Genomic DNA, 14,059 nt, shown 5'->3' on the forward strand with positions numbered 1-14,059 from the left:
TCTGCTGGCAAGCTGTTAAGCCAATGCCGCACTGGTCCTTTGAGCTTTAGTGGGAGGTATTTGATGGCGTGTAAGTCATCGCCGCGGGCCATGTGGATGTGGAGGAGGAAATCCTCGATCCATACCGCAGGATCTGTTATATCGTCGTATGATTCAATATTTACGGGTTTGAAACCCTCTGGGATTTGATGATCCATTACTTCGTCTGTGAAGCATAGGGGGTGTGTGGCGCCTCTGTATTGGGCTATATCGCGACGCAGCTCGAATGGGTCTTGCCCGCTGTGTTCGGCCCGGCCGGATTTATTTTTACTGTATCCGACATGACGTTTATCGTCTCGCATAGTGGCGCGCCCCCGTGATCTGTAGATCGATCTTGCATGTTTTGCTTTGTCCTCCAATACGTCTCGCAGGTCTGGTGTATTTCCCCATGATTTTTTATTTGAATGGCGTCGGGGTGCGGGCTGAGTTTTTGGCTAGAATGCCTCTCTATCACGGCCACAAGGTGGCCGATCAGCCGCGTCATACGCTTCTTCCTCCAGTCGAGGTAGCAACCTGCATTTTGGGTAACTCTTGGAGGGGCGCTCGAGTTTATATTCCTCAGCCGTGAGGACTTCAGTCGATCTGTCAGCTAGCAGATCTTGATCAGCTTGAAGCTGCTGCTGCTTTTTCTTAAGGCTATTTGTCGTGGCCATAAGCCGGCGCTTGAAGCGCTCTTGTTCGACGGGATCCTCTGGCACGGCGAATTCGTCATCGCCGAGGCTTGCCTCGTCTTCAGAGGGGGGCATGTAATTATCATCCTCCGCTTCTCCGACTGCCGCTCTCTCAGGAGGGCTGGCTCCTCCATCTTCCTGCTCTAAATCTTGCTGGAGGGGATTGTTGTTATCTTCGGCACTATCCGAAGTGTTATTATCTCCTATGCCGGTATCACCACTTTTGCTTTGGCGGGACTTAGAGCGGCGCCGCTGACGTCGGCGCATGGGTTGCTTCTTGGAGGGGTCATCCTCCGTTGTCTCGTCGCCACTGCCTTCTTTGGGTGTGTCCACCATGTATATATTGTATGATGAGGTGGCTCTCCAGTGCCCTGTGGGCAGTGGTTCATATTCGTCTCCCGCATCGTCGTCCATACCGTCGATGTCTTCGGAGTCAAAGTCGAGCATGTCGGTTAAGTCATCGACAGTGGCTACTAAGTGGGTGGTGGGCGGGCCGCGAATTTCTTCGTCGTCCGCATCCCAATCCTGCCGGACATGGTTCGGCCAGGATCCTCCTGACAAGGAGAGAGACCTTAACGAGTTCAGTATGTCGCCAAAGGGCGAGTGCTAAAAAATATCCGCGGAGGTAAACTCCATGATCGGAGCCCAATCGGGTTCACTAGGAACGGGCGCAGGCTGTTCGGAGTCCGTGACCGGAGAGAGATCCGGCAGTTTGTCAACACGGCTCTCGTACAGAGTAAGGTCGATGTTCGACTCGATCGCCGATCAGGTTAAGGCCTCCGTGGTGGGGTCCATCCACCCGTCCATGGACGGCGCAACTGGCTCCGAATTGAGGGTCGAAGCGGCTGCCGCTGCGATCTCCTGAACATTGTCTGATGGTAGAGCTAAATCGTACACATCATGACCATGTGACGCACAAGGCAGAGGCACGAATTCGTCGAAGATCAAGTCTTCGCGGATATCGGCCGTGTAGTTTAAGCTTCCAAACCTGACCTGATGGACAGGGGCATAGCTTTCAATCTGCTCTAGATGGCCAAGCGAATTGGCCCGCAGTGCAAAGCCGCCGAATACAAAAATCTGTCCGGGGAGAAAAGTCTCACCCTGGACTGCATCGCTAACAATGATAGAAGGAGCCATCAAACCTAACGGCAATGACACAGAGAAACTCTCAATGAAAGAACCAATGTCGGTGTCAAAACCGGCGGATCTCGGGTAGGGGGTCCCGAACTATGCGTCTAGGCGGATGGTAACAGGAGGCAGGGTACGTGAAGTTTTTACCCAGGTTTGGCCCCTCTTGATGGAGGTAAAACCCTACGTCCTGCTTGATTAATATTCATGATATGGGTAGTACAAGAGTAGATCTACCACGAGATCAGAGAGGCTAAACCCTAGAAGCTAGCCTATGGTATGGTTGTATGTTGTTGCTCTGTCCTACGGACTAAAACCCTCCGGTTTATATAGACACCGGAGAGGGCTAGGGTTACACAAGGTCGGTTACAAAGGAGGAGATATCCATATCCGTACTGCCTAGCTTGCCTTCCACGCCAAGTAGAGTCCCATCCGGACATGAGACGAAGTCTTCAATCTTGTATCTTCATAGTCTAACAGTCCGACCAAAGGATATAGTCCGGCTGTCCGGAGACCCCCTGATCCAGGACTCCCTCACCGAGCTTGTCAAACGTTCATAACATCTGCATCAGCCCTTGTAATAGGTCTGACACCTAGCGGTGCATCAAGGACATAATTCTTCTGTGAAGCAACGAGGATAATCCTCAGATCACGGACCCAGTCCGCATCATTGCTACTATCATATTTCAACTTAGTTTTCTCTAGGAACATATTAAAAGATAAAATAGGGGAGCTATACGCGAGCTATTGATCTACAACATAGATATGCAAAAACTATCAGGTACTAAGTTCATGATAAATTAAAGTTCAATTAATCATATTACTTAAGAACTTCCACTTAGATAGGCATCCCTCTAATCATCTAAGTTATCACGTGATCCATATCAACTAAACCATGTCCGATCATCACGTGAGATGGAGTAGTTTTCAATGGTGAACATCACTATGTTGATCATATCTACTATACGATTCACACTCGACCTTTCGGTCTCCAGTGTTCCGAGGCCATATCTGCATATGCGAGGCTCGTCATGTTTAACCCGAGTATTCTGCATGTGCAAAACTGGCTTGCACCCGTTGTATGTGAACGTAGAGCTTATCACACCCGATCATCACGTGGTGTCTCGGCACGACGAGCTGTCACAGCGGTGCATACTCAGGGAGAACACTTATACCTTGAAATTTTAGTAAGAGATCATCTCATAATGCTACCGTCGTACTAAGAAAAATAAGATGCATAAAAGATAAACATCACATGCAATCAAAATATGTGACATGATATGGCCATTATCATCGTGTGCCTTTGATCTCCATCTCCAAAGTACCGTCATGATCTCCACCGTTACCGGCATAACACCATGATCTCCATCATGTTGATCTCTATCAATGTGTCGTCACATGGTCGTCTCGCCAACTATTGCTTTTGCAACTATTGCTATCGCATAGCGATAAAGTAAATCAATTATATGGCGCTTGCATCTTATGCAACAAAGAGACAACCATAAGGCTCCTGCCAGTTGCCGATAACTCTAACAAAACATGATCATCTCATACAACAATTTGTATCTCATCACGTCTTGACCATATCACATCACAACAAGCCCTGCAAAAACAAGTTAGACGTCCTCTACTTTGTTGTTGCAAGTTTTACGTGGCTGCTACGGGCTTCTAGCAAGAACCGTTCTTACCTACGCATCAAAACCACAACGATTTTTTGAAGTGTGTTGTTTTAACCTTCAACAGGACCGGGCGTAGTCAAACTTGATTCAACTAAAGTTGGAGAAACAGACACCCGCTAGCCACCTGTGTGCGAAGCACGTCGGTAGAATCAGTCTCATGAACGCGGTCATGTAATGTCGGTCCGGGCCGCTTCATCCAACAATACCGCTGAATCAAAGTAAGACATTGCTGGTAAGCAGTATGACTATCATCGCCCACAACTCTTTGTATTCTACTCGTGCATATAACATCTACGCATAGACCTAGCTTGGATGCCACTGTTGGGGAACGCAGTATTTCAAAAAAATTACCTACGATCACGCATGATCTATCTAGGAGATGCATATCAATGAGCAGGGAGGGTGTGTCTACGTACCCTCGTAGACCGAAAGCGGAATCGTTTAGTAACGCGGTTGATGTAGTTGAACGTCTTCGTGATCCAACCGATCCAAGCACCGAATATACGGCACCTCCGTGTTCAGCACACGTTTAGCTCGATGACGTCCCTCGAGCTCTTGATCCAGTTGAGGCCGAGGGAGAGTTCCGTCAGCATGACGGCATGGCGACGGTGACGATGAAGTTACCGGCGCAGGGCTTCGCCTAAGCACTGCGACGATATGACCGAGGTGTGTAACTGTGGAGGGGGGCACTGCACACGGCTAAGAGATTGTTTGTTGTTGTTATTGGGGTGCCCCTGGCCACGTATATAAAGGAGGGAGGGAGAGAGGAGGCCGGCCAGGTTGGGCACGCCAAGGGGGGGGGAGTCCTAGTCCAAGTAGGATTCGGCCCCCCTTTTCCTTTCTTCCACCAGAGGGAAAGGGAAGGGAGAGAGAGGGGGAGGAAAGAGGGGGCCGGCCCCCTCCCCTAGTCCAATTCGGTTTGGGCAAGGGGAGGGCGCGCCCCTATCTTATGGCCCTTTCTCCTCTCCTACAATAAGGCCCACTAAGCCCAATACTTCTCCCGAGGGGTTCCGGTAACCACCTGGTTCTCCGGAAAAAAAAGCCCGAACCACTCGGAACCATTTTGATGTCCAAATGAAACCTTCCAATATATGAATCTTTATGTCTCGACCATTTCTAGACTCCTCGTCATGTCCGTGATCTCATCCGAGACTCCAAACAAAGTTCGGTCATCAAATCACATAACTCATAATACAAATCGTCATTGAACGTTAAGCGTGCGGACCCTACGAGTTCGAGAACTATGTAGACATGACCGAGACACATCTTAGGTCAATAACCAATAGCGGAACCTGGATGCTCATATTGGCTCCTACATATTCTACGAAGATCTTTATCGGTCAAACCATATAACAACATACGTTGTTCCCTTTGTCATCGGTATGTTACTTGCCCGAGATTCGATCGTCGGTATCATCATACCTAGTTCAATCTCGTTATCGGCAAGTCTCTTTACTCGTTCCGTAATGCATCATCCCGTGACTAACTCATTAGTCACCTTGCTTGCAAGGCTTATAGTGATGTGGATTACCGAGAGGGCCCAAAGATACCTCTCCGATACACAGAGTGACAAATCCTAATCTCGATCTATGCCAACCTAACAAACACCTTCAGAGACATCTGTAGAGCATCTTTATAATCATCCAGTTACGTTGTGACGTTTGATAGCACACAAGGTGTTCCTCCGGTATTCGGGAGTTGCATAATCTCATAGTCAGAGGAACATGTAGAAGTCATGATGAAAGCAATAGCAATAAAACTAAATGATGATTATGCTAAGCTAACGGATGGGTCTTGTCCATCACATCATTCTCTAATGATGATCTCATCCATCAAATGACAACACATGTCTATGGTCAGGAAACATAACCATCTTTGATTAACGAGCTAGTCAAGTAGAGGCATACTAGGGACACTTTGTTTTGTCTATGTATCCACACATGTACTAAGTTTCCGGTTTATAAAATTCTAGCATGAATAATAGACATTTATCATGATATAAGGAAATATAAATAACAACTTTATTATTGCCTATAGGGTATATTTCCTTCATTTATTCCAGCTCTTAAGGTCAGATCACAAATATTTCGTGTTTCTACATAACAAAGCGGCACTATGTTGACATGGCAGGGTTTATTCCAAGAGGATTTGACCACATTAAGAAATCCCAGGTGATTGATCCAATTGTTTTCAAATTGTTTTTTTCTCTTGGGGATTGAAGTTTCAATGTTCACCACACATGGAGTATGATCCGACACTGGTTTCCCAAGTGTTGTGACAATGGTGTTTGGGAAGGATCGTGTCCAGTGGCAGGAGGAAAAGAACCAGTCTATCTATTCCAATAGTGGGTCTGTTTGCATGTTGCTCCAACTGCAAGATCTACCTTTCAAGGGTATTTCAATTAGTGCTTGTGCCCGGACGATATCATTAAAGAGCAGAATATCATTTGCATTACCCCCTAGTTTGTCTCGATTATTGGAGGATCTGATAAAAAATTTAGTCCCCCACTAAGAGCCATTCATCAGTATCCGGGATTACTAAATCATACAACCAATTGGTGAATAACATCCGGTCCCCTCCACTGCATGACCCATACACATTGAATAAACTCCATGAATGTCCCAAAACTTTGGAATTAAATTCAATACCCAATGCAAAGAAATCTGAAAAGGAACATTTCCATCAAATGCAGAGCCATTCCAGATAATAATTAAGCCACCAGATGCACCACAAGAAGGTATAAAAAGCAAACTTATCAAGCCGACGCGGGCAAAAAGTTTTAATATAAGTCTGATCAAAAGATGCATGCTTATTCTCCTGCAAGCAAATGATATTACAACCAGAGGCACTGATCACATTCTTAATCACTAAAGTCTTATTGTCCGAATTTATTCCATAAATGTTCCAAGCTAGCACGTTCCATTGAAGGCACAGGGTCATGGAAGCTAGGTTGAGGAAGACGGCGCACTCTCCTGTGTCGCCAGAAGCTTGGCAGGAGAGAGCTCCTCAACAGGGATGCCGTAGCGCGTCGTACCAATCTGCTGCAGCATTTGGATGGACGTCGGAGGAGGGATCACGCCTGGCGCCGCAAAGGTAGTGGTGGACTGGGTTGGAGCAACGGGGACTTGGCGAGGTTTGACCTTGATATTGTATTGTCACCCCTCCGCCATGGACGTGGCCTTGAAGCCATCGTAACGATTAGCTCTGATACTGCGGCGCAGGGTACTGGGATCAATCTCTCCTCCTCCATGCTTCTTCTTCTCTTTGTGCACTATGATCAAATGAACAACCTCATCTTCCATTGCCACATTAGCAGATAAGTTGGTGTAGTGACATTTCTTGGTCGGCGCAGAAGATAGTTTAGTCGGCGGTTTTTCGCCCATCACCTAATATACGATCTTGCATGACGGAGGAAGTGGTACCATCGAGATTTTATTCTCTATGACGGCGCTTCAGTGACGGTGGGGGTGACAGTCAGAAAACATCGTCACTGTATTTTTTGTGACGAAAAAGAGTTATACATGACACAGTTGAACCGTCGCAAATTAGAGCAAAGTTTGTATTGTGCCGCTTCAAAGCTAGAGCGGTACACTAGCTTGGGTGGATAGAACTTGCCCAACTCCACAAGGGAGCGGTACAAACCGCTGCCCCTAACGGTACAACTGGGTGAGTAGTTTCAGTGCAAAGCAGATTTGAGTTCTCTCCTCAAAATCAGATAAGAAGACTAGGTGGGTGCAATATGAGATTTGTGTACATGATTTGATTCCATCCGTACCTTCCAACACGGCCCCCCTTTTAATAGGACCGATTTCCTACATCCGAAGAAATAAAAGCGTCGAAAATGCTGTCTTTGATCTCTTCTTTCCAAAGGGGTAACTAAGCGTCTTGTGCCATATAGATGTGTGTGTAAATCAAGCACGCGGTTAGCCCGCAAATTACGTTGTCATCAACACCAAAATATACTTAGCGAGCGAAATGCACTTCCATCATTGCATTGGTCAATGTATGCTTTTTGTATTACTACAAATAAAACAACAACGATGTGAAACTATATAGTAACCGTTGCTCGACAATTTTAAATAGTTTAGATCAACTGGGAGAGCTCCCTGACTCCATTTCATAAGAAGCCCGAACACAAACGGGCCTAGTTCACAAGAAGCTTCAATGGGAAACATAAAAACAGACCTGCAGAAGGTGCTTAATACATAAAATGGCACCGTGCAGCCTAAATAGGATTGCATCAAAAACATATACAGAGAGCTATAGATGGGAGTCGGGAGGGCAGCAGAAGTCGAGGTCGAGCTAGGCAAAGAGCTGATCAACGTTGTACAGTCAATCTAGAACCGGAAGAACTGTCTTGCAGTTTTGATAGCACTCGAAAAAATCCCCTAGTACTCTTTCTGCAAAGAAATACAGTATAAGACATCTTAGATTACTAAGATTTTATATTTCTTTATAGAGTACGAGGCCACAACCGAGAGTAAAAAGTCCAGAAGGGTAGTAGAACCGTGACAAAGTGACAGCAGAGCACATGAAGAAACATAACGGCATCTGTAGCTCCCATGCCGAGCCGTATAGGACTGTTGTCTCCATCATGCAGAAGAAGCCAGTGCGCGCGCTATCCCGCAGAGCAAAAACGTGGCCGCGGTCAGCTAGCTTCACCCCACTCCCCTCCAGCAAAAATTTACTCGTAGCACCAGACGCCGCTACGAACTGAATGCCCGCGTAGGTGTAGGTGGCTCCCAATAATTCAGCGCCCAGCTCCCCCAGCCTTTTCCCTGAGCCCTGACGACGAAATTTACTGCACCCTGCAGACACCAGGCCTGCTGCCTGCACCTGCACCTACACGGTGGGTGTCATGCAAATGCAACAGTCACCGCAAGTCGCTCGCTGCCTGCCCGGGTTCGTTCGTTCAATGGACGGCACATGCTACGTACTGCCACCGTTTTTCCGTGAATTCGTAGGTCAAGATCCCGGCCGAACAGCTACACGCTAGCACGAGCAGCAGCTAGGGTGCCATCTGGTTGACAAGACGCCCTAGGTTTGTTGCATTCACTCGTCGACGCCCCTCTGCTCAGGTTCAAACTACGAAAATGGGTGGCAGTAATAAAAATCGTCGGTGCTGCCTCGAGTCGCAGGCAGGCAGGTCGATCTACTGGCCTTGACTCCTTGACTCCTCTGACCCCCTGTGGCATGGATGAACGACGGCGTATGAGTCCTACTGTATATTCAGTTGATGTCACGTAGATTCAGTCAGGTACGTACTACATTGTTCTGAAACGGGAAATGCTGAACGTAGCGGTACTAGTACTACTACTCATACTTACTGTGGCTCATTTCAAGCACCTTGATGGCACATCCACTCTTGCAAAACTGGCTGTCCTCGGCAGTGGACACAAATGCACATTCAAGTTTCCAGATTTCAATAGCTGATACGTATAATGCAGGTCCTGATTGTGCAGCAACAGTGGCCATCTGACCGTATCTCACCGTGCGCCCAACTGATGAGATCTACTCGATGCTCAAGGAAAGTACGACGGTGGAGTGCCGTTGTACCAAGATCTCCCGCTAATTGCCAAATAAGCGTACAGAGGTGGTGGCCGTCCAGGCCAAGTGAGGCCACTGCTCCAAATCATTATCCTCCCCCCAAATTGGCATAGTAAAACAAGGTGCACTAACAGAAAGCGTATCCATCCAGCCCGACGAAGGATAAGCAGGCCCCCCTCCTCATTATCCAGGGCAAAGTTAAAATACTCCAACAGAATACAAGATCTCGGCACTAATCATTCTGTGCAGAGGAAAACAACAAGCTAACGGTCATGAAGCATCATTTCCCCGATCCTCTTGGATCAATGGAGATGGATAACAAGATTCAGACAAAATGCACAGCACGACATTACAAAGATCTGGCCGCGGCCATGCAATGCACTTGTAAAAATGATGAGTATTGAAGACAAGAGATCCCAAGAAGCCAAGCAGGCCCCCACACGAATCAATTTCCTAACAGGGTACACAGAGAGTACATAGGAGGAGAGAGGAGACACAGCCCGTATCCTGCATCAGTAGCCGTTGCTGCGGCGGGCCACATGCGCGCCCACTAAGCTCGGCGACAATGCCATGGCACAGGAGGAGCATCATGCCAAGCACCACCCACATGGCCACCTGACCTCCCCCCTAACCACGAGATCAGAAACCCCAACGGCTACTTCCCCCACCCACTTGCTTGGCGGGCACATGCGGCTGCGGCACCAAACGCTAATCTGAACTAGGAAAAGAATTACAGAAAAAATGGTAGAGTACAAGCTACTGAACTGAATCTGACATGACGAATGCCGGCTGAGGGACGCCGGAGAGTACTACGCCGGGGACGGCTGGGTGGTCGGGTCGGCGGAGGAGGGGATGTCCGGGCCGACGCGGCAGCCCTCGAGCATGAACACCACGTCGCCCATCGCCGGCCGGTCCAGCGGGTCGGAGGCGGTGCACAGCAGACCCACCTTGATCCCCAGCAGGAACTCCTCCCACTCCGACGACTCCGGGTCCAGCTCCAGCAGGCCCGGCTCCAGCAGCTCCGCCACCGCCCCGCACTGCAGCTGCCGCTTCACCCACTTCACGATGTCCTCGTCCTCGCCGGCGAACATGCCGGGGCGCCGGCCGGTGAGCAGCTCCAGCAACACGATGCCGAAGCTGTAGACATCGCCCTCCCTTGTAGCCTGTCCGGCGGTCGCCGCGTCTGGGGCGACATAGCCGAGTGATCCAACCGGTGTCGTGGCCGATGTCGATGCAGCGGCGGCGGCCGCGGCGGCGCCCGCGGTCACCACCATTGGCTCCAGCCCAAAATCAGACAGGTGTGGCTCAAAGTCGGCGTCGAAGAGTATGTTCTGTGGCTTGACATCTCCGTGGATGACGCCGGACTGGTGGAGGAACGCGAGGCCGCGGGAGACGCCGAGGGCGATGAGGTGCCTCATCGGCCAGTTGAGGATGTGGCCGTCTTGGTGAGACGCTTCCTGGAGCAATGTGGCGAGGTTGCCATTCGGCATGTAGTCGTACACCAGCAGACGGACATCCGGCGGCGGCCCGGCGTAGTAGCCACGGAGGACGGTGAGGTTTCTGTGCTTCACCCTGCCTAGAGACTCGGCCTCTTTCCTGAACGAGCCCTCCTCCACCACCACGGCGCCATCGGCTGAGGTTGAAGGGAGCCGTAAGATGGCCAGCACGGTTCCTTCACTGTAACAGGCCTTGAACATGAGTCCATGGCGGCCACGGCTAAGCACATTCTCCTCGTCAAACTGCCGCGTCGCCTCCACCGTGTCGGCATAGGTGATCCTGGAATTGAACATGACCAGCTTCGTCTGGCTCTCCGTGCTTGTGCCGCTCGACCCACTGCCCCGTCCAGGGCTGCGCCGCCTCTTCTTGACGCCATCACGCCGCTCAACAAACCGGCGCCTCCACCGCAGCAAGCTGAACGCACAGCAGCAGCACAGCAACAGGAGGAGCAGTGATGCAGCAGCCACGGCGCCAACCAGCAGAGCCAGGCGCTGCAGTCTCTGTCGCTTCCGGCGCCGCCGGTACTCACCGCATTCGCTCTGCAATGGCGGACCACACAAGTCTCGGTTGGCAGCAAATGCCGAGGGTGTGCCAAAGCGGGAGCCGAGCACCGGCGGTATCTCTCCGGCAAGGTCATTGTGTGACACATTGAATGACACAAGGCTTGGAATCTGAGCCAATGAAACAGGGATGCTGCCTGTGATGTTGTTGGATGACAGGTCAAGCGTCTGCAGCTTCGAGAGGTTGGCAAGAGAGGCCGGTATCTCGCCGACGAGATGGTTGTCATCAAGCTTGAGAGTGGCAAGTGAGGAACTGTTGGAGATCTCTGGTGGTATCTTGCTGGACAGCTGATTGTGGCTGAGGTCGAGCTCTTCCAGTTCGTCAAGCCTCGAGAGGTCACTCGGTATTGGGCCAGTCAGATGGTTGTCACTGAGGTCAAGCACGGTGAGGTTGGAACAGTTGGCGAGCTCTGCTGGCACCTCGCCGGAGATGCGGTTGTGGGAGGCCGAGAGCACCTGGAGGGATGCCATGTACCCATAGGTGGCCGGGATTGACCCCGAGAAAGAATTGACTGAGATGTTGAGGTGCCGCAGACTCCACAGACTGCTGAACCCTTCTGGGACATCGCCGGAGAACGAGTTGTCGGCGAGCGACACATGCTGCAGCTGTGGCAAACCGAAAAGCTCTGTGGGGAGATTGCCCGAGAGGTTCTTCTGACCAGAGAGATCAAGAACTCGGAGGTTCAGCAGGCTGCCAATGGTCGACGGAATGCGGCCTGAGAAGGCATTGCCGCTCAAGTTCAAACTCTGGAGAGCAGGCAGGCTGCCGATCGCAGGAGGAATCTCACCGGCGAGCTTGTTATCAGAGAGGTCCAGGAATGTCAGGTTGCCCAGCAAGAAGAGCTCATTTGGCAAGCCACCGGTGAGCCGGTTCTTCGGTACTGACAGTGTTTCCAGCCAGGAGAGGTTCCCCAAAGCAGCCGGAATCTGGCCTGAGAAGGAATTTCCACCAAGATAGACCTCTCTGAGCCGCCTGAGGCCGCCAAGGGCTGCAGGAACCTCGCCGGAGAAGCTGTTCTCCTCAAGAACAAGCACCTGGAGAGCACCGCATCTGCCAATCTCCGGAGGCACTGTGCCAGTGAGAGCATTGCCTCCAAGGCGCAGCTCTTGCAGCGAAGTAAGTTGCCCGACCGCCGCCGGCAAGTCGCCGGTGAATGCATTGCCAGAAAGGTTGAGCACCGTCAACCCCTGGGCCTCGACGAGCCATGTGGGGAACGGGCCGCCCAGTTTGTTGCCCCCCAGGTCCACGACCTGGAGACCCTTGCCGAGCCCACCGGGCACATCCACCATGGAGAACTGGTTGTCCCCCAGCTGCAGGATGCGCAGCGAGGAGTTCCTCTCGCCGCCGAAAGCCGCGGCCGGGATGGCGCCGGAGAGCAGGTTGCGCGACACCGAGAGTATCTGCAGCGACGGTATGGACGCGACCGCGGCCGGCAGAATGCCGCGGAGCGCGTTCCCCTGGAGGCTGAGGTGGAGCAGCGCGGAGCAGTTGGCGAGCGCCGACGGGATGGTCCCCTCGAGAAGGTTGCCGTCCAGCCAGAGGTAATGCAGGTCCTGCAAGGCCCCGAGCGACGCCGGCACGGTGCCCCGGAGGCGGTTGAAGGAGAGGTTGAAGTGCTGGAGCCTGGTGGCCGAGGCGCCGGCGCCGGCCGGGATGGTGCCGGAGAAGGCGTTGGAGGAGAGGTCGAGGTACTTGAGGCCGGGCGGGAGCGCGGCCGGGACGGGGCCGGAGAGGAGGTTGGCGGAGACGTCGAAGGCCTCGAGGGCGGTGAGGTTGGCGAGGAATGACGGCGGGATGGGGCCCGAGAGCGCGTTGTCCTGGAGGAAGACGGCGCGGAGCGAGGCGAGGCGGGCGAGCGCCGGCGGGATGGCCCCGGAGAGCGCGTTGGAGCGGAGGCTGAGCTTCTGGAGGTGGCGGAGCGAGGCGAGTGCGGGGGAGAGCGGGCCGGCGAGGCGGAGGCGGGGGAGCTGTAGCTCGACGACGCGGCCGGTGCCGCCCGGCGCGCAGGCCACGCCGCGCCAGGAGCAGGGCGCGGAGGGCGAGGCGGCGTCCCAGCCGGCCATGGACGCGTAGGGGTCGCGCAGCGCCGCGCGGAACGCGAGCAGCGCGTCGACCTCCGCCTGCACCTCCGCCGTGCGCGGCACCGGCGGCGACGGCGTGGCCGCCGCCGCCGCGGCGACCATGACGAGCAGGAAGAGCAGCGGCATCGCGCTGGCCACGGGGGAGGAGGTTCGGCAGCGGGCCGCTTTGTCTCGCGGCATCGTCATTGTGAGCTCGACGGCTTTGGCATTTAGGCTTTCATGAGAGGAGGCGGAGAGAGATGGAGATGGAGGTAGGGGAGAGCGAGCGTTTGCGTAGGCAGGGGAAGGGAGGGGGGAAGAAAAGGAGCGGGGTTTTGGACGGGTTTGGGTGGGTTTCGAGGCCGTTTTATTTACGAGGGGTGGTACGCGCGCGTGTGTTTTTTATTTTTGTTTTCGTCTCCCCGCCTTTTCTCTATGAGTAATGCTAGACACACGGGCTCTTACGGGGGTTTTACGGGGTGGTTACGATTTGATTGGTTGAGGTTTAATTAAGTGAGGCGGGCCCCACCACTGAAAATCAGGGGGGGCCAATTAAAGAAGGGAACGCACCTGTGTCCGTGAAAGTCCGTCGCTGATTGCCCGTGAATCTAGTATTATCGTTTCTCTATCGTCTGGCCACTGGCGTTAAAGCTGTGCGAAAGCATGGAGCAGCGCGCTTTGTGAGGTGCTTAGTTAACGTTAAGCGCGCTTTTACGAGCGCGTCAGTCGGACAGGCTGTCACTGCGGCTGCCGGTGAAACCCCGTTTCTACCGCGCTGCGCTTTGACGTCGTTCGGCTCTCCGACGCGGCGACGGCGGGTGGGGCCAGCGGGTAGACGTACAAGTACATGAGACGACGGTCCGCTGGGTGCGGGTTA

The 14,059-nt window shown here is 52.4% G+C and overlaps 1 protein-coding gene across 1 annotated transcript; it reads right to left on the bottom strand.

Moving 5' to 3' along the window:
• Positions 1 to 9,478: 9,478 nt before the first annotated feature.
• Positions 9,479 to 13,514, bottom strand: LOC147986315 (putative inactive leucine-rich repeat receptor kinase XIAO). Its single transcript, XM_087544640.1, has one exon. The coding sequence runs from the start codon at positions 13,387 to 13,389 to the stop codon at positions 9,874 to 9,876; it is 3,516 nt and encodes a 1,171-aa protein (XP_087400766.1). The 5' UTR covers positions 13,390 to 13,514; the 3' UTR covers positions 9,479 to 9,873.
• Between the last annotated feature and the right edge of the window lie 545 nt (positions 13,515 to 14,059).

This window comes from Triticum urartu, chromosome 2A, assembly GCF_056163025.1.
Source record: "Triticum urartu cultivar PI428250 chromosome 2A, HENAU_Tu73, whole genome shotgun sequence".
NCBI lineage: Eukaryota > Viridiplantae > Streptophyta > Magnoliopsida > Poales > Poaceae > Triticum > Triticum urartu.